Here is a 19,734-nt window from a genome sequence, read left to right as displayed (position 1 = left end):
GTTAGCCAGGATGGTCTCGATCTCCTGACCTCGTGATCCGCCCGTCTTGGCCTCCCAAAGTGCTGGGATTACAGGCTTGAGCTACTGTGCCCGGCCGAATTTTTTTTTCTTGCTGTTGCCCAGGCTGGTCTCAAACTTCTGAGCTTAAGCGATCTGCTCACCTCAGCCTCCCAAAGTGCTGGGATTACAGGTGTGAGCCACCATGCTGGCGGGTACTCACACATGTACCATGAAGTCACATTGCTCCCTGTCTCCCCCTATACAATGAAGTTTAGATTTAATGACCTCCAAGACTTTGCTACTCAAAGTGTTGTCCCTGGACCAGCAGCCATCACTTGGGAATTTGGTAGAACTGTTGAATCTCAGACCCCGCCTTAGACCTATGAATCTGTATTTTAACAAGTGCCCAAGTTACTTGTAGCATGCTGGAATGCTTTTTTGCTTTCTTTTTCTTTTCTTTTTTTTTTTTTTTGAGTCAAGAGTTTCGCTCTGTCACCCAGGCTGGAGTGCAGTGTCATGATCTCGGCTCACTACAACCTCTGTCTCCCAGGTTCAAGCAATTCTCCTGCCTCAGCCTCCTGAGTAGCTGCGATTACAGGCATGCACCATCACGCCCAGCTAATTTTTATATTTTTTACTAGAGATGGAGTTTTACTGTGTTGGCTAGGCTGGTCTTGAACTCCTGGCCTCAACTGATCCATCCACCCACCTCGGTCTCCCAAAATGTTGAGATTACAGGTGCGAGCCACCGTGCCCAGCCTGCAGGCTGGAATTTGAGGACCTCCCCAACAGGTTCTTCTTCCTTGGACATTCTGTGAACTGTGACCTCTGTATGGAGTAAAGGGTCACTCTGTTAGGACAGTACGACCCCTATATGCCCTTTCCTGACTATTCCATTGAAGCCAGGCCGAGGGGAGCTCTTTCCTTCCCTCCCTCCCTCCCTTCCTTCTTCCTTCCCCCTTCTTTCCTTCCTTTCTTCCTTCCTCCTTCCTTCCTTCCCTCCCTCCCTCCCTCTCTTCCTTCCTTCCTTCCTTCCTTCCTTCCTTCCCTCCCTCTCTTCCTTCCTTCCTTCCTTCCTTCCTTCCTTCCTTCCCTCCCTCCCTCCCTCCCTTCCTTCCTTCCTTCCTTCCTTCCTTCCTTCCTTCCTTCCTTCCTTCTCGGAAGCATCTTCTTGTTGGACAGACACAGTCGAGTGTTTCTCAGACTACATGACCCTGTGGATCCCGAGGAGCCACGTGGAGGGGCTGAGGCTGTGGCTGGCCAGGACCTTGCACTTGCCAGGTAAGAGGCAGTTGGTGGCTGGGCGGGGTCTTTGCTGGGGCTTTTGTGTTGCCTTCCCCTGCCTGCATTGCTCCTCCCCCATGGCTCTTGCAGGTTCCTGGGCATCATTCAAATCTCTCCTCAAAGGCTACCTCCCCCTGCAGCCCTTCCAGGCTCTCTAAAGTCGTCCATGCCCACCCCAGTCATAATCCTGGCACTCCTCATTAGTAAGTTGATCTCCTGCCATTGTTCCCAAGCTTGTGATCTGCACCCCTCTTCCCAAAAGAAGGCTGCGCTGTGAGGGCACGGCCCACATGCTTTTTGTTTACAGCTGCGTCTTCAGAACCGAGAACACTGCCTCGTGCTTAGAAGAGTCCCAATAAATATTTGTTGAATGAACAAGTGGCCCAAAGCCCTGGAAGAAGCGCCCATCTGGTGCCGATATGCTCCAAAATCGAAATCACTCTGCAAAAGTGGAAGTGAGACTAAAGGGGTGATTCTCACACAAAATGGGAGGCCGTCACATGCTTGGTGGGGGAAGAGCGCACCTAAAATAGCAAAAAACAAGGGTATAGTGTCACTTCCAGAAACCTTTCTGCCATGAGCTTTCCAACAGAAGAAGTAGGCAAGTGTTGGATGGCATCAGGGTACCTGGAACCTTCTGGAAGGAACACAAGTAGAGAGAGGAGCGAACAGCTTGCTTCCCTCCATGCTCTCCATCTCAGTGGCTGCAAAGCAAGCCCCCAGGTTCCTCCTCTCTTTTGCACAGAATAATAGATATTGAGGAGGGAGGCTTTCCAATCTCTCCAGAAGTCTAGGAAAACCTCCCAGAGACCCTGCTCATTCTGGAAATTCCTAAAGCACCTTCTGGGACCAGTAGGGCCTAAATCTGACCTGGGAGGGCCAACCACCCATTGGCCAGCCAGCCCAGGAGGCCTTGGGAGAGATATTTGTGTATTAAAAGGCCACTTTTCCAGGAGAAAAGCTGTGGATACATTAAGCTGTCGCCTGTTCTTTGGAGAGCCATTATTAATGGAAAACAATAGATTAATAGTTTTAAAACGCTTGTTCAATAAGTAATTTTTATGGCTCTGGATAGAGCCCATTAAACATTTCTGTGTGTTATTATAAAGAAGTTTTAAGCGTAAAATCATAAAGCCAATAATCAGAGAATTAGTCACAGCGGCCAGCCACAGGCCATTAGTTTTAGGCGCTGTCAGAGCCACCTGTAGCTTTTGAGGGAGAGTTTTCATTTCGCGCGGCAGCGCCAGGTGGGGATGGAGGAATGATGGTGCCTGCTGCCTTCCATAAACTTGAGGGGACAGCAAGCAGGTGTGAGCAGCAGGGTGCCAGGCAAATATTTACAAAGTGCAAACGTGAATGCAAAACTAAAATGATCCAGGTCAATTTGCACATCCAGCTCAGACACTTTATTTCCCCAGCGAGCTACCTTTCACAGCCTTCCTCCGCCAGAGGCACGGCCTTGATCTCTTGCTAAAGATAGCGGTGGAAGCTGCGTGCTTTGGAAAGGAAAGCATGTCACCAGAGAATCCCATGTAGAAAGGCTGCCGGAGCTGTTTTCTGGAATAGCGTATTCATCTCCCGTCAAATGCACAATCGAGTCAAGCGTTTGAAAGTGAAACTGTGAGATTTAAAAATGCTTTAAAAATAATCATGACAAAAGCAATACAAGATAATCACAGAAACTAGAGGCAATCCAAAAGAGATAATCAAAACTGCTTATAATCCCTCTACCCAGAGATAGCCCCCTTTATTTTTCACTCATTCAACAACTACTTATTTATTTATTTATTTATTTTTTGAGACGGAGTCTCACTTTGTTGCCCAGGCTGGAGTGCAGTGATGCAATCTCAGCTCACTGCAACCTCTGTCCCCCGGGTTCAAGCAATTCTTCTGCTTCAGCCTCTGGAGTAGCTGGGACTACAGGTGGCCCCCACCGTGCCAAACGAATTTTTGTATTTTTATTTCTATTTATTTATTTTTTTGAGACAGAGTCTCACTTTGTTGCCCAGGCTGGAGTGCAGTGGTGTGACCTTGGCTCACTGCAACCTCTGCTACCTAGGTTCAAGTGATTCTCCTGCCTCAGCCTCCCGAGTAGCTGAGACTACAGGTGCCTGCCACCACTCCCAGCTAATTTTTTTGTATTTTTAGTAGAGACAGGGTTTCACCATGTTGGCCAGACTGGTCTTGAACTCCTGGCCTCAAGTGATCCACTCACCTCAGCCTCCCAAAGTGCAGCGATTACAGGTGTGAGCCACCGTGCCCGGCCCCATTCAACAACTATTTATTGAGAACCTTCTGTGTGCCAGAAATAACTTGAGGCACTAAAGATGCAGCAATGAACAAAACAGACAAATACCCGTAGCCACATGGAGCTGACTTGTTTTTTTTTTTTGAGATGGAGTCTCGCTCTGTTGCCCAGGTTGGAGTGCAGTGCCACGATCTCCGCTCACTGCAAGCTCCACCTCCCGGGTTCACGCCATTCTCCTGCCTCAGCCTCCCGAGTAGCTGGGACTACAGGTGCCCGCCACCACGCCCGGCTAATTTTTTGTATTTTTAGTAGAGACAGGGTTTCACTGTGTTAGCCAGGATGGTCTCGATCTCCTGACCTCATGATCCGCCCGCCTCAGCCTCCCAAAGTGCTGGGATTACAGGCGTGAGCCAGCCGGAGCTGACATTTGACTAGACGGAGCTGACATTTGACTAGACGGCAATAAACAATCAACATAACAAATAAGCCAGTAAGACAGTGGGTTAGAAGACAATGACTGTGCAGAAAAGGGTGAAGGAGGCAGGATGGGGGAGTGTTAAGTGGGTAGTTAGGGTGGGCTTCATGGAGAAGGCGATATTTGCACAAGGACTGAAAGGAGGTAGGGGAGTCAGCCATGCGGATATCTGGGAGAAGAGAGTTCCAGGCAGAGGGCACAGCCAGTGCAAAGGCCCTGAGGCAGGAGTGGGCCTGGGATGATTGAGAAATAGCAGTGGGTCTGGTGTGGTTGGAGCAGAGGGAGGGAGGGGAAGAGAAGTGGGAAAAAGGGTCAGAGAGCTGAGGGCAAGTCACGTGAGGCTTTCAAGGGTTTTGTTTTTTTACTCAATGGAGTTTTTCATTTTTTTTTTTTTTTTTTTTTCTGGGACAGTGTCTCACTCCATCACACAGGCTGGAGTGCAGTGGCACAATCTTGGCTCACTGCAGCCTCCGCCTTCCAGGTTCAAGTCATTCTCGTGCCTCAACCTCCCAAGTAGCTGGAATTACAGGCGTGTGCCACCACACCTGGCTAATTTTTGTAATTTTAGTAGAGATGGGGTTTCGCCATGTTGGCCAGGCTGGTCTCAAACTCCTGAGCTCAGGTGATCCGCCCACCTCAGCCTTCCAAAGTGCTGGGATTACAAGTGTGAGCCACCACACCTGGCTGGCAGTGAAGAGGTCTGAGCAGAGGAGAGACACAATCTGCCTACATTTTGAACAGGATCCTGCAGACTGCTGCATGGAATATTCACAACAGGGGCGAAGGAGGAAGCTGGGGGACATGGGAGGAGGCAGCAGCAGTGACACAAGCTGAGGATTCGTGTGGGGAGACGGGGTCGGATGCTGGATACACCTTGATTGAAGAACCATCAGGCTTTCCTGTTGGTATATGCCTTTTCAGACTTTTAAAAATTACTGCTATTTTTATCCCCTCCAGGTAAGAAGCTTCCAGGCAGAGCAGTTTCTACCTGTGAGTCTGATATTTCTGACCCTGCCAGAGAAGCCACCTCCACAGGCTCAACCCACGTTTCTGTCCCTTTCTCATTCCAGGCACCTGGAGGGCCCCTAACCACCTGGATTCTTCTCTTGCTAAATGTGGCTACTTCCTGCATCCGGCTTCAGATGGTGACTTCTTTTTTCGAGTTCAATACTCGGCCTGCTTTGTGCAGAAAGAGGTGGGTTTGGGAAATTTTTTTTTTTTTTAAGGGAGATTTAAGGAGCTAAGCCTGAGCTCAGATGTCAAGTAAGGAGACACTGCACCATTATTCCTCTGTAGAAACTGAGCTGAGGGAGACCAGAAATCTCTGCCTTCATGGAGTTTATGGGCATAGATATCAAAAGGCCGCCCAACTCAGATGCTGCCTCGTCCAGGCAGTCCTCCTGAGAATCCCCCCTTCTCTGTGCAGTGGACCTGCTTCTATCATTGCCAACACTGACTCACAATGTGCCCACTGACACACCATCTCCTGCTGGACCTGGAGTCTCTGGGGTGAGGCAGTCACACCCACAGGCTTGCCTCAAGGCCTGGCACACAGTAGGTACTCAGTAAGTGCTTAACGAAGTGAATAAATGGTGCTGAGGAGTTGCAAAGGCTGACTGACAGCCCTTACTTGCACAGGCAGGTTATGGGCTCACGAGACCACGTGATTCTAAAATTTACAGAAGTAAGATATTTTTGTATTTTTTTTCCTTTCTGTTTTTTGAGATGGAGCCTTGCTCTCTTGCCCAGGCTGGAGTGCAGTGAGGCAATCTTGGCTCACTGCAATTTCCACCTCCCAGGTTCAAGTGATTCCCCTGCCTCAGCTTCCCAAGTAGCTGGGACTACTTGGTAAGACGGGGTTTCACCCTGTTGGCCAGGCTGGTCTTGAGCTTCTGACCTCAAGTGATCCACCCACCTCGGCCCCCAGAGTAGCTGGGACTACAGGCATGCACCGCTATGCCCAGATAATTTTTGTACTTTTTGTAGAAGATGGGGTTTCACCATGTTGCCCAGGCTGGTCTGGAATTCCCAGGCTCAAGCCATCCTCCCACCTCGGTGTCCCAATGTGTTGAGATGGTGGGAATGAGCCTCAGTGCCAGCATTCTTGTTACTTAAATTTCATGCCAGGGGTCCTGCAAGGGGACGACCAGCCCCACAGATTGGCTCACAGTTTTTTTTTCTTGTCTTCTCCTCACCTCCACTTCCCCTTTCCATTTCTTTGTGCTCCCTTCCTTGACCCAGCCCAGAGTTTTTCCCGAGTGGGTCGGTGGTCTGGAGTGGGGGAAGGAATTCTGGGAACTACCCTGCTCCTCCTCTTTCTCTTCCTCTCTGTGGTCACCCTTCTCTGACAGCCCCGTCAATACCTGCCCTTCTCAGGCCCCACCGCAGAGCTCAGACTTGGGTTCTTCTTGTGTGGCTGAATGAGGGCAGTCTGGGAGGGATGGAGGGACACATTGGTTTGACATCTTTGAAGTCTGCCTTGTACTGGAATGAGCTAGACCAGCTCTCGCGTCTAGTCTCAGCATGGCTTAGTCATTTACCTTCTCTAAGCCTCAACTGCCTCATCTGTAAAATGAGAATTTTTTGTCTCGTAAGCCCAGCCTTGGCCGGGCTTGGTGGCTCACGCCTGTAATCCCAGTACTTTGGGAGGCCAAGATGAGCGGATCACTTGAGGCCAGGAGTTTGAGACCAGCCTGGCCAACATGGTGAAACCCTGTCTCTACTAAAAATAGAAAAATTAGATGGGCATGATGGCGTATGCCTGTAATTCCAGCTATTTGGGAGGCTGAGGCACAAGAATCGCTTGAACCTGGGAGGTGGAGGTTGCAGGGAGCGGAGATCGCACCACTCCGCTCCAGCCTAGGTGACTGAGTGAGACTCTATCTCAAAAACAAAAAACAGCCCAGCCTTATGAGACATTGGTGGGCGTCAAAGGAGATAAAGTGTGTTTGTCAACTGTCAAGGGACATTGGGATGCAAGTTCTTATTCTGTCTGACTAGGTTTGACCTTCCCAAAACCCACAAATGTTCCCTGGCCTGGAGGGCTTCCTTGGTAGGGGCTGAGCTTCCAGAGCCAGACCCAGGCTCTGAGTTGCTGTCGACCGTGGTTTCATTTCCCATCCCTCTTCCACAAGCCCACCTTCTAGCAGGTTCATGGTATCCTATTTGCTGTGAACAGGGACTGACCTATAATTGCAGCCTACTAACTATATTTTCCTCTCTCATTTGCACACATGAATTTTGCCCTACTTCCAGAAAGCAAATTACAGGCTGGAAATCAGAATATTTCAGAAAGGGGTGACAAGGTTGGAGCGGAGTGATCGATACATAATGAAGTGTCCAATGCTAAGGTCAAGACTGGGCCAGGAAAGCGTCCGCTGTGGGCCCATGTTCATCCAGGTAATGGGTTCCGAGGGTCTGGGAGGTGGCAGAGGGGCCTCCCAGGCTGGGCATCTCTCTAAAGGCCAAGGCAGGTGGCCTAGGCCCCTGCACTGCAGAATGTGGCCCAGAGAGACAGGTGGTAGCTGCAGATGCAGTATGGCATCGTTCTTCTAGACATCCCTGGGTACTGGCTGGGTGCTAAGTCTCCTGGGTTTGGTTCTGAGCAAGGAGGGGTGAGATGGGAGGGGAGGGGGAAATTAAAGCTGTCTGACCAGGGGTTCTGGATTTCCCATCTTGGCTGGCTCAGGGGGTCACTTGGGTTATCACCAAAGCTGCAAAATTGCATCTTTGTGTCCTTTCTCTCTGGATTGAAAAAATTGGCTAGTTGAAAGGTTGAGCCCCAGATCCAATTGTGAGCTCTTTCATGGCCATGTGCGCTCCTTGAATTCAAGTTTCTCTCTAGCTCTCATCAGCGGGGCACCTCTGTAAGCTAAACAAGATTTGGATGGGAGTGGGGAGGGCTAGAAACCCAAACATCTATAGGGACCAAACCCGTCACAGAAATGAGCATGCTGGACTGAAGAGGAGGCAGTAAAGAATTTTACTCATTCCTTCATTTAGTCAGCTGTTGTTGTTGTTGTTGTTGTTTTGTTTTTTGTTTTTTTGTTTTTGTTTGTTTTTTGAGGTGGAGTCTCGCTCTGTCGCCCGGGCTGGAGTGCAGTGGCCAGATGCTCTCTGCAACCTCTGCCTCCCAGGTTCAAGCGATTCTCCTGCCTCAGCCTCCCAAGTAGCTGGAATTACAGGTGTGTGCCACCATGCCTGGCAAATTTTGTATTTTTAGTAGAGACGGAGTTTCACCAAGTTGGCCAGGCTGGTCTCGAACTCCTGACCTCAAATGATCCACCCGCCCCAGCCTCCCAAAGTGCTGGGATTACAGGTGTGAGCCACTGCACCCAGCCTGTTTTTTTAAAGAGACAGGATCTTGCTCTGTCATGCAGGCTCACTGCAGCCTTGACCTCCTGAGCTTAAGGGATCCTCCCACTTCAGCCTCCCGAGTAGCTGGGACTATAGGCGTATAACACCATACCCAGCTAATGTTTAAATTTTTTTGTAGAGATGGAGACTCACTGTGTTGCCCAGGCTGGTCTCAAACTCCTGACTTCAAGCGATCCTCTCACCTTGGCCTCTCAAAGCCCTGGGATTATAGGCGTGGGCCACTATGCCTGGCCCAGCAAACACTTATATATGGCTCATTCTGTGCTGGGCACCATTCTACTCACTTTGCAAATATTAACTCATCTCACCTTCACAGTGATTCTGTGTAGTTGGTTCTATATTGATCCCCATTCTGCAGGTGAGAGAACTAAGCAGAGAGAGATTAGGAGACTTGCCAGCTGGTAGCAACAGAGCTGGGCTTTGAGCCAGGCCACATGGTAGGGGCTGGGGCATGCTGGAACAGGCACAACCTGCAATCCTGGCCCCCTACAGAGGGAGCTGAGGCTGGACTCCACTCCAGCCCCATTTTGCCAGATTTTCCAACATTTCAAGATAAACTGGAAATCTATAATTGTATGTGAAATCCTCTAATTTAAAAAAGTTCACTTTCATTTTTTTTTTTTTTTTGAGACGGAGTCTCGTTCTGTCACCCAGGCTGGAGTGCAGTGGCATGATCTCGGCTCACTGCAACTTTCGCCTCCTGGGTTCAAGTGATTCTCCTGCCTCGGCCTCACGAGTAGCTGGAATTACAGGCATGCATCACCAAACTCGGCTAATTTTTTTTTTTTTTCTTTGAGACGGAGTCTCACTCTGTCACCCAGGCTGGAGTGCAGTGGCGCAATCTCGGCTCACTGCAAGCTCCACCTCCTGGGTTCACACAGTTCTCCTGCCTCAGCCTCCCAAGTAGCTGGGACTACAGGCACCCGCCACCACGCCTGTCTAATTTTTTGTATTTTTGGTAGAGATGGGGTTTCACTGTGTTAGCCAGGACGGTCTCGATTTCCTGACCTTGTGATCCGCCCACCTTGGCCTCCCAAAGTGCTGGGATTACAGACGTGAGCCACCGCACCCAGCCTAATTTTTTATATTTTTGGTAGAGACGGGGTTTCACCATGTTGGCCAGGCTGGTCTAGAACTCCTGACCTCAAGTGATCCACCCACCTCGGCCTCCCAAAGTGCAAGGATTACAGGTGTGAGCCACACTGCACCCGGCCAAGTCACTTTAACTTTGTAGGCACTGCGCAGCTCAAATAAAGTGCTGGATTTGGCTTGAGGGATTTGGTTGGGCATCTTCTGCCTGTGAGAAGGAGGAGGAAGGAAGGAGGAAGAGAAAGGAGAGGAAGTCAGAACTCAGAGGAGGAGGTTGGAGTGAAAAGGCTGCTGATGACAAACAACATTTATCCAACAAGCAAGCATTTATTTATTTATTTATTTTGAGACAGAGTCTCGCTCTGTTGCCCAGGCTGACGTACAGTGGTGTGATCTTGGCTCACTGTAACCTCTGCCTCCTCGGTTCAAGCGATTCTCATGGAATCACGGGCATGCGCCACCACGCCCGGTTGATTTTTTTGTATTTTTAGTAGAGATGGGGTTTCACCATGTTGTCCAGGTTGGTCTCGAACTCCTGACCTCAACCGATCCACCTGCCTTGGCCTCCCCAAATGCTAGGATTACAGGCGTGAACTGCCACGCCTGGCCCCAACAAGCATTTATTGAGCATCTATTGTATACCCAGCCCTGTGCTGGTGCTGAGGGAACAGATATGACCAAGGCGTGACTTGCCCCAGGAAGAGCTTATCGCTTTCTTCTTATCTGATCTGAACTTCAAAAATGAGTGTGCTGTGGTGGGAAGGGCCCCTGCACCAGCCCAGCTCAGAAGACCTGGGCTCATCTCCGCTCAGCCCGGCTCACTGCCCTGTTGGACTCTAAAGCTGCTTTGCTTATTCACCTGAAGGAGAAGGGTCTGAGCGGGGGGGTCTTCCTCTGCCCACCTGCCTTTATTAAGGACTCAGAGTGGCCACACCAAAGCCGGTGTTGGTACACCTAAGAATTGTGGGGCCCCACCCAGGGATCCCCAAGCAGGGCTGCCAGGGCACCTGTTTGACATTCCGGGGCTGGTCACTGCTCCCTCTGCACTGGGCCTGAGATTCTGGAAGCCGCCGCCAGGGGGACGGTGTTGCCGGCATCACCCGATACTGGGGCGAATCGCTCAGAAAAGCAGAAACGACTCCCGACTGGGTCGCCCGCTTGGTCTCCATCGTCCTGCCCTTGAAGCCCAGATGCCCCAATGCCCCAGTCCCCGGCATCCTTCACTGACCAAGGTGTGGGAGCGGGTCGGGGGAGGGGTGCTCTGCATCCCTGAACAGAGCTGCACAGAGGTGGGCAGAACACGAGGAACAGAGGCGGGTCTCTGCTGCCCCCGCCTCCCCTCCAACCCCTTCCCCCATCTGAGAACCTCATCGAATTGACTGATTCATTCCTGGTGACTTCTGCAGCCACCACTTCCGTGGCTGCACCTTGAACTTGCATTAAGTTTTAATTAAAGCCGTTTCACCGGCCTTGCCCTTGGCTAAATGCAGCTGTGGGCACAGGGCACATAGATATTTAATACTCTGCCTCTCCCCGCTGATGGCACAGGGTGCCCAAGGGTGTACCCGAGCCGTGCCCTGCTCGCAGTGATCTGCGAGCTTGCTTAAGTGTGCCCACAGGCCCCGAGCGGGAGGCCGCGCAATAACTATTCATTGCCCTGGGTTAAGTGTGCCCAGGGGCACCCGTAAACTCAATGCAGTGATTAGCGATTACTCCCAGTGAAGGCTGCCCGAGCTCCTGCAGAATGTCCACGGGCCCTAAATATAGCCTCCTCATGGCGACTTAAAGGGCACGGTGCATTTTGGCTGTGCACTTGTCACATTTACCCTTCTTCCTTTTTGTAATTTTTTTGGAGACAGAGTCTCATTCTGGCCAGAGTCGCCCAGGCTGGAGTGAATGGGACAATCTCAGCTTACTGCAACTTCTGCCTCCTGGGTTCAAGTGAACCTCGTGCCTCAGCCTCCTGAGTAGCTGGGACTACAGGTGTCTGCCACCACTCCTGGCTAATTTTCTTTCTTTCTTTTTTTTTGTATTTTTAGTGAAGATGGGGTTTCACCATGTTGCCCAGGCTGGTCTCGAACTCCTGAGCTCAGGTGATCCACCCACCTCAGCCTCCCAAAGTGCTGGGATTCCAGACATGAACCACTGTGCCTGGCCTTCCCTTCCTTCCTTTAGCAGAATTGCTTCTCTCCTTTTTACAGTCTGGCCTCTGGGGGCCTCCGCCTTCCTTCCGGTTCAGCAGGGGGGATGGGCTGGGGCTCCATGGTGCAACTTTGGGTGGTGTCAGGGAATTGCCGCATCCTCTTCATTCTCCTGCCAGACCTTGTGGACATCTTCTCCATTTCTCCTGCTTTGCTCCCCAAGGGAAGACAGCATCCCCTAAAAGCAAGGCCATCACAGGGCTCACCCAAGGGGCTCCCTGTGGGCCGCCTGAGCCTGCTGCCGACATGGGCTCTCTGGGGCCAAGGAACAGCTGACCTAGGCAAGTGGGGAGGCTGCATGGTGGTGGGGGGCCTCTTCCTGGCCCCACCCACTCCTTTCTGCTTCTGGAAGCCCCTGTCTGTCCCTGGGGAGAAGAGGTGGGTAGCCTTGAGTTGGGGAGTTGTCAAGATGAATCAGTCCGCTCTGGCCCCAGTCTCCCCATTCTGTATTGGGTAGGAGAGGGGGTCTGATGATCTCTGAGGGACCCTCTGCTGGTCTGTGACTCTGTCCAGTGCCACAACCTCCCTGGCCAAGTCTGATGCAAAGGCAAAGGGGCAGTCGGAGAAAGTAGAGAGACTTGAGAGAGCGCCTGGGTGGGGTGGCACTGGCTGCAGAGGGGTTTTGGGGAAGGTCCCTTGCCCACGCCATCACCTTGGGCTCTGGTCTGTGAAACGGGAGAATGTTGCCACCCTACGCAATGGCCATGAGACTCAGGCGTGGTACGAGAAACCACTGTCTCGGTTTGCCTGTCTCAGTTTTAGCACTGAAAACCCCACATCAGGGGAACCTCCCCAGTCCTGGGGAACTGGGATGGTTGGACCCTCTAAGAATGGTGCCACTGGGGGGCACAGGTGTACTCTCTGGGCCTGTAGAAGCCCTCACTCTCTACGTCTGCTAGTTGGATCCAAAGTGGAAAGAAAAAGCGCGAGGAAGAAATTGGGATCTAGGGGAAAAAACAAGACAAGAGGCCTAGGAAACAGCCCCCATGGAAGTGGGCTCTGAGCAGCGTTGGCCCCATGCACACCCGCTCTTGGCCTCACCAGCTGCGCCCAGGACCCCAGCTGCCCCCTTGGCCAGGCCCAGGGTGGCAGCTGAGGCAGCGACATTTCCCTGCGTCTGTTGACACTCGAGTCCCAGAACATAAATGATTTTCTTGTCTTAATGAGCAAACAAGCCGGTGGCACAGCTCTCTCACCCGCCTCCTGCTGGGGTAATTGCCGGCGCTGATGGGCACAGGCAGGGATGTTTGCTCACCTTTGCTCACTGCTTGCAGGAGACATTGCTTCCTCTTTGTCTCTGCAGGTCTCCCGGCCCCTGCCCCTGCGGAGCGACAATAGACAGGTAAGTGGGCCCCGTTGGAGTAGCAGGAGCAACTCTCTGGAAGTTTCTGCCAGGCCTGGTGGGTGCTCGGAATGCTCGGACGCAGCTTTTGAGTTTGCTTGTCCTCTGGAGAGTGTAGTGGATGGTACGGACTCTTCAGGGACCAGGTCTTGCCAGCCGAAGTTTGAAGCTCCCGCTGGTGCCCTCCAGGCAGAGGCCTGAGGCCATCTGAGAAGAACCTAGAAGAGGGGACCCCAGCTTTGGGTGGGAGACTGGGTTGGAAGACTCTAAGGTCCTTCCCGTGCTAAGATTCTCTCTGCCAAGTCTCCATTGACAGGGAGCTTGTTCCTTTGTAAGGAGCTTGTTCCACATTGCACAGGTGCTTCCCAAATTTTCCTTCTGCTAGTCCTTGCAGTGTTTCCCGAAGCCTCCTGGAAGCAGCCAGTCCCTCTTCTCCATTTCACATCCCTTTGAGTATTTGGGGTCAGTGAGCTTGACCTCCCCAAGTCTTCCTGACGTCCTCCTGCCAGTCTTCCTGAGATGGGAGCTAGGGACCCTTCCCTACCCCTCTCCCCACATCTGGCCCTCACCTTTATTCAAGGCCTTCATTCCCATGTCCCACTAAAGGGTGGCAAACAGAGCCAAGGACAGGACTCCAGTTGTGCCCAGCCAGGGCGGCACAGGGGCCGACTGGTTGGCATTGCTGTTAGGGGTAACTGTGTGTTCGTTCTTTCAGCTGCGTTGTACACCTACTGTGTGCCAAGCACCCCTGCAAGGGACCTCCTCCCCTAAAGTATGAGCGTGCTAGCGTCTGGTTGACTCTCCTCCCCGAGTGGCCTGCCGTCCTGCCTCCTGGCCTAGCCCATCCTCCCTGTGACCCTGTTACCTTCCTAGGTAACCCCTCAAGTGTCCCTTCTCCATGACTCCTAGTGACCGTGCCTCTCTGGCCACATGGTTTGTGAACGTGTCCTGTTTCTCCAGACTCCATGGCTGCTGTCCCTTCGAGGGGAGCTGGTGGCTTCTCTTGAAGACGCCAGCCTGATGGGACTGTATGTGGACATCAATGCCACCACTGTCACCGTCCAAAGCCCGAGACAAGGACTTCTTCAGAGGTGGGAGGTCAGTGGTGGGCGGCAGGCCCTGCCAGGCGGTGGGGGGCCTCTGGGGCATAGCACCCAGAAGAACAGGTTGCCATCCCTCCGGTGACGAGTCAAATGTCCACCTGCGAGACTGGACAGATTTAGGCAGGCGCCTTCGAAAATTGGTCCCCATTAGCGTGAAGTGCTCCGCTCTGCAGATGAGGGGCTCCTGCAATCATGCATTCAGCTCGTCCTGATCATGGTGGCAGGAGCGTAATTACCATCTCTTTAAATAGCCCAAAGTTGCCGTGTAAGAGAAGACGGCTCACATGACATTTGCTCTGAGCTCGCTTCCTGCTAAAAATATCTCAGCTAAATAATATTTCCTGGTTGCATCGGCGCAATAGTCCCTGACCTGGGCTTTGTAACACTTGGGGCTTTAGTTCAGAGACTAGTTTGAAGGTGGGAGAGGGGGCCCCTGTAGTGGGAGTTTGCGTCTGGAAGGAGCAGTTTTGGAGACCTCAGTGGGGACCTTCCTCCCTCCCCAGGTGCTGAACACCTCTGCTGAGCTCCTGCCACTATGGCTGGTGAGCGGTCACCATGCCTATTCTTTAGAAGCTGCTTGCCCACCCGGTAAGACCAGGAGTGCCCCTAATGTCCACCTTTCCGACTTCATCACATTGTCGTCTCTGTTTTCTCCCTCCTCTGGGCACCTTAATCCCCTCTGTCTCATCCCACTTCTCTTCTCCTCAGTCTCAACCTTGGCTATGCATTTCTGAAATGCTTGGGACAAAAAGAAGTTTGCTTTTGCTGGAAGATGTGTGGAGTAGAGGTGTTATGTGGGGTGAATGAAAAGTAAAATCATCTACTACAGACCTGCAGACTTGGGGTCTGCAGACTCTTGGGAGCACCCAAGCTGGCTCCAGGGGCTCTGAGAACAGAGACAGGAGAGAGCGTGCAGCCTGGTCAGACCCTCCAGGGCTCCGTGATCTGAGGGCAGTGGGGACCTCTGATCTAGGCCATGTATATGATAACTGTTTTGTTCAGCCTGGAGTGACACCGCTGCCCTGGGTCTTATGTCAGATAAAGAGATCTGGAATCTGGAAGACCACTTCCTACCTCCGGGGAATTTAAATTCAAAGAACTTGGTGTGCAACGTTAGGTGGATCAAAGGCTTCATCCTATGTAGGTAGATTAGAGGCAGTTTAGACTTTCCATTTGTATAGAATTTTATCATGGACTGAGTTTCTGGGGATTTTCAGGCATTGGCGGTGACCGTGATGAGCCCCGAAACATCTCTTTCCCTGTTCACAATGTTTCAAATCCCTTTATGTAAAGGCAGATGCTTCCATTAGCAGCTGCAGAACTGGCTTGAAATGTTCCCCCAAGAGCCTGACACAGTGAAATTCTTGCTAAAGTGTAAACAACTGATAGGAGCTGTATTTCTTTCTTTTTTTTGAGATGGAGTTTCGCTCTTGTTGCCCAGGCGGGAGTGCAGTGGCGCGATCTCGGCTCATTGTAACCTCTACCTCCAGGGTTCAAGCGATTCTCCTGCCTCAGCCTCCCAAGTAGCTGCGATTACAGGCTTCTACCAGCACGCCCGGCTAATGTTTTGTGTTTTTAGTAGAGATGGGGTTTCACCACGTAAGCCAGGCTGTTCTTGAAATCCTGACTTCAGGTAATCCACCCACCTTGGCCTCCCAAAGTGCTGGGATTACAGGTGTAAACCACCGTGCCCGGCCTAGGAGCTGTATTACTTAAGAGCTGCTTTGGAAATGGAAGGGGCACTGGACTAGGTCACCGAAGCTGAAGACAGTCTCAGTAGAGCCATTTCTGCAGCTTCCCTGATGGCATCTGCTTCCATCAGGATGCAGACGGACCTTTCCAGAGTGGCGAGGTCCGTCAGGTGTTTGGGGATGGTCTTTTTTTCTTCTCTTCTTCATCTGTGCAGCTAAGTTTCAGCCCAGGCAGTGATACCGGGACACCAAGTAACTTGCTGTCACTGACTGGGGAAGTGTGCTGTGCTGGCCACAGGTGTGGCCCCGGGCGAAGGCCCACCACCACTTCATTTGTCCACGAGCCTGCAAAGTGTGTCTTTTTCTGTGTCCTGTGTCCTTCCCATTCCAGTGTCATTCCAGCCAGAGTCGGAGGTCTTAGTTCACATCCCCAAGCAGAGACTGGGTCTAGTCAAAAGAGGTTCCTACATTGAGGAAACCCTGAGCCTCAGATTCCTCCGAGTCCAACAGTCCAACATCTTTATGGTGACTGAGAACAAGGACTTTGTTGTGGTCAGCATCCCAGCAGCCGGGGTGCTCCAGGTCCAGGTGAATATCCGGTGGCATCTCTGTCTTGCCCCTTCTCTTCCTGAGGCCCTTCTCCTTTGTTCACCAATGCCATGTGCGGTCAGAAACATGAAGGATAGGCTGGTTACACTGGCTCATGCCTGTAATCCCAGCACTTTAGGAAGCCGAGGCGGGAGAGTCACTTGAGTCCAGGAGTTCAAAACTGGCCTGAGAAACATAGTGATACCCCATTGCTACAAAAAAATTAAAAAATGAGGTGGGAGCATTGCTTGAGCTTAGTGGGTTGAGGCTGCAATGAGCTGTGATTGTGCCATTGCACTCCTGCCTAGGCAATGGGAGTGAGACCCTGTCTCAAAAAATAAAAGTAAAAAAGAAAGAAACATGGAGAGTAGATCTGTGGCACTGGCTGAAAGTGGACTTCACCATGTATGCCCCTCAGGCCCATACTCTTACCAAGGTAGCCCCATCAGGGGACAGCCACAGGGCATAGGATGCCCCCTGCCACGTGCAACTAATTTCTTTCTTTCTTTCCCTCTCTCTCTCTCTCTCTCGATGGAGTCTCGCTCTGTCACCCAGGCTGGAGTGCAGCGGCATGATCTTGGCTCACTGTAACCTCCTCCTCCTGGATTCAAGCGATTCTCCTGCTTCAGCCTCCCGAGTAACTGGGGCTACAGGCACCTGCCACCACGCCCAGCTAATTTTTTGTATTTTTAGTAGAGATGGGGTTTCACTGTGTTAGCCAGATGGTCTCGATCCCCTGACCTCGTGATCTGCCTGCCTCAGCCTCCCAAAGTGCTGGTATTACAGGCATGAACCACTGTGCCCAGCCAATGTAAAACTAATTTCTTGTGGCCTCACAGCGATGCCAAGAAGTCGGAGGAACCCTGGGAACACAAGCTTTCTATAGGGTAGACCTGAGCCTGCAATTTGCTGAGATGGCCGCCCCAGTCCTCTGGACGGTGGAGAGCTTCTTCCAGTGTGTAGGTGAGTGAGGCACCATGAGGGTGTGACTGCTGGTAACCGGTATACACTGAACAAACCCTCTTTCCTTGGCCCTGGGGTTCTTTCTTCTGTGACAATGTTTCACTCCCTGGACCGCACAGGTCCCACACCTACAAGGTAAGTGAGGTGTCAGACATACTGGCTGGAACTGGCAGGAGAACAACAGTGTCATGAGAACTGAGTGGTGATGTGGTTCCTGGCCCTGGAATCTGCCAGGGAGGGGACAGGGGAGGCAGATGGGGTTGCATCCCTTTCCTAGCGAACTGCACAACCTCAATGAGTTACCTAACCATGTTGAGCCTCAGTTTTCCCATCTGGAAAATAGGCGTACCAGTACCTGTTTTGAGGATTGAAACAGCAAGAGGAGCTATTTCCATTTATCCACTCTCTCTGCGTGGGCTCCAGTTCCTCGGGTCACTTGGTAGACAGATCAGTGTCCTTGGCAAAGAGCACAACATGATGCAACTTGTTTCTCAGCTCAAGAGGAACCTTCTTTTAAACTTGGTGTATGTCTTCATGCCAGGATGCTGGGATGGGGTTTTTGGAGAAAGCTCTGCTAACGGACAACCTGGTATTCACACGTGCAAAACCACCAGGAGCAAAACCCATTGAAATACAGCACAAGGAAATGCACATAATTCACAAACGATGTCGATCACTTTCATCTTTTACTTCCTAACTGTCCTCAATCAAAGACAGACGCGAAGGAGATTTAACTCAGATGTTAATAGTGCAAGTTTGCCCGTCACGAGGATATGATGTTTCGGTGCTGCACAAAAATGTAATTATGTTCAGAACTATATTTAAAGATTAAAAGGGGGACTGCCTACCACAGCTAGCCCCAAATTCAGAATTAGAAACAAAGAAAAAGGCGGGATGGGGGGTGAGTTCTGACAGTCTGCTAAAAATGGAAATGTTTCTTGAAAATTTTTACACATTTCGGCTGTTTTTATTTTAACAGTTTGCTGCAGTGATGACAGTAAGTTTGGAAAGGGAGGGCTAGAACTTTATCCAACAGATATTCACTAAGCAGTCGCAGTGTATGCGGCCCCATGCAAGGCTTAGGTGGGAATAGAGGCTGCTGGTTCTTGAAAATTTTTACACATTTCGGCTGTTTTTATTTTAACAGTTTGCTGCAGTGATGACATTAATCTTGGAAAGGGAGGGCTAGAACTTTATCCAACAGATACTCACTAAGCAGTCGCGGTGTATGCGGCCCCATGCAAGGCTTAGGTGGGAAAAGAGGCTGCTGGATTCGGTTCTTGCTCTCAAGCAGCGTTCAGTCTGGAAGGGGAGATAAGAAATGCCCAGAGAAAGGCCGGACACAGTGGCTCACGCCTGTAATCCCAGCACTTTGGGAGGCAAAGGTGGGAGGATCACTTGAGGCCAGGAGTTTGAGATCAGCCTGGCCAACATGGCAAAACCCTGTCTCTCCTAAAAATACAAAAATTAGCTAGGCATGGTGGTGCACATCTGTAATCTCAGCTACTTGGGAGGCTGAGGCAGGAGAATCGCTTGCACCTGGGAGGTGGAGGTTGCAGTGAGCTGAGATTGTGCCACTGCATTCCAGCCTGGGCAACAGAGCAAGACTTGTCTCAAAACAGAAACAAAAACAAAAACAAAACAACAAAAAAGAAATTCCCAGAGAATTATGAGGGCAGGTGGACTCAGGAGAGATGTCAGAGAGTAAATGATCTTTATCCTGGGTTTTGATGAGAGGGCAGGTCCTTGATAGGAAGATACGGAATACAGCATAAAAATAGATCAGCAACAGCAATAGAAACATTTTAGGAAGAGTTTTATTGGCCTCTCTGGAAAGATTTACACGGGGAAAGAATGTTCTCTTCCTCATTTTGTTAATTTAACATCAGCAACCAGAATGAATCTCTCCCCTCCCCGGTTCCCAGCACACCTCCCCTGCACCTCCCCTGCAGCTTCCCTGCAGCTTGCCTGCACCTCCCCTGCACCTCCCCTGCACCTCCCCTGCAGCTTCCCTGCAGCTTCGAGGTCTTTCTATTCTTATTATAGTTATTGGTGCACGCTCCTGTCTCTCCCTCTAGTATGAATTCCTGAGATCAGGGGCTGTGCCCTGTTCGGCTTCTTATTCTTGACGGGTCTTATCTTACCGCCTTACCCTCGGTAAGCACTTCATAAATGCTTGTTGGCTTGAATTTTCACCAGGAATTAAAAAAAATATTTTACACAGATAACATTTTTCTTTTGTAAATATGTGACTAATGTGTTGGACTATTAATATATGCTGGAGGCTGGGCGCGGTGGCTCAAGCCTGTAATCCCAGCACTTTGGGAGGCCGAGACGGGTGGATCACGAGGTCAGGAGATCGAGACCATCCTG

General features: G+C 51.2%; 1 protein-coding gene across 1 annotated transcript in view; it reads left to right on the top strand.

Moving 5' to 3' along the window:
- Positions 1-19,734, top strand: part of LOC105507349 (chromosome unknown open reading frame, human C1orf127) — a 30,854-nt gene that overhangs the window by 5,464 nt on the left and 5,656 nt on the right. The window contains exons 2-9 of the mRNA XM_011935799.1: positions 1,156-1,281; positions 5,078-5,202; positions 7,263-7,406; positions 12,978-13,016; positions 13,977-14,114; positions 14,623-14,707; positions 16,202-16,398; positions 17,238-17,361. Coding sequence (XP_011791189.1) covers positions 1,209-1,281; positions 5,078-5,202; positions 7,263-7,406; positions 12,978-13,016; positions 13,977-14,114; positions 14,623-14,707; positions 16,202-16,398; positions 17,238-17,361 — 925 coding nt within the window. The 5' untranslated portion in view covers positions 1,156-1,208. The remainder of the gene's footprint in view (positions 1-1,155; positions 1,282-5,077; positions 5,203-7,262; positions 7,407-12,977; positions 13,017-13,976; positions 14,115-14,622; positions 14,708-16,201; positions 16,399-17,237; positions 17,362-19,734) is intronic.

The sequence above is a fragment of the Colobus angolensis genome, unplaced genomic scaffold, assembly GCF_000951035.1.
Source record: "Colobus angolensis palliatus isolate OR3802 unplaced genomic scaffold, Cang.pa_1.0 Scaffold149, whole genome shotgun sequence".
In the NCBI taxonomy this organism is placed as follows: Eukaryota; Metazoa; Chordata; class Mammalia; order Primates; family Cercopithecidae; genus Colobus; species Colobus angolensis.
Note: the sequence above shows the minus strand (reverse complement) of the source record. Positions and strands in the feature narration are given on the sequence as shown.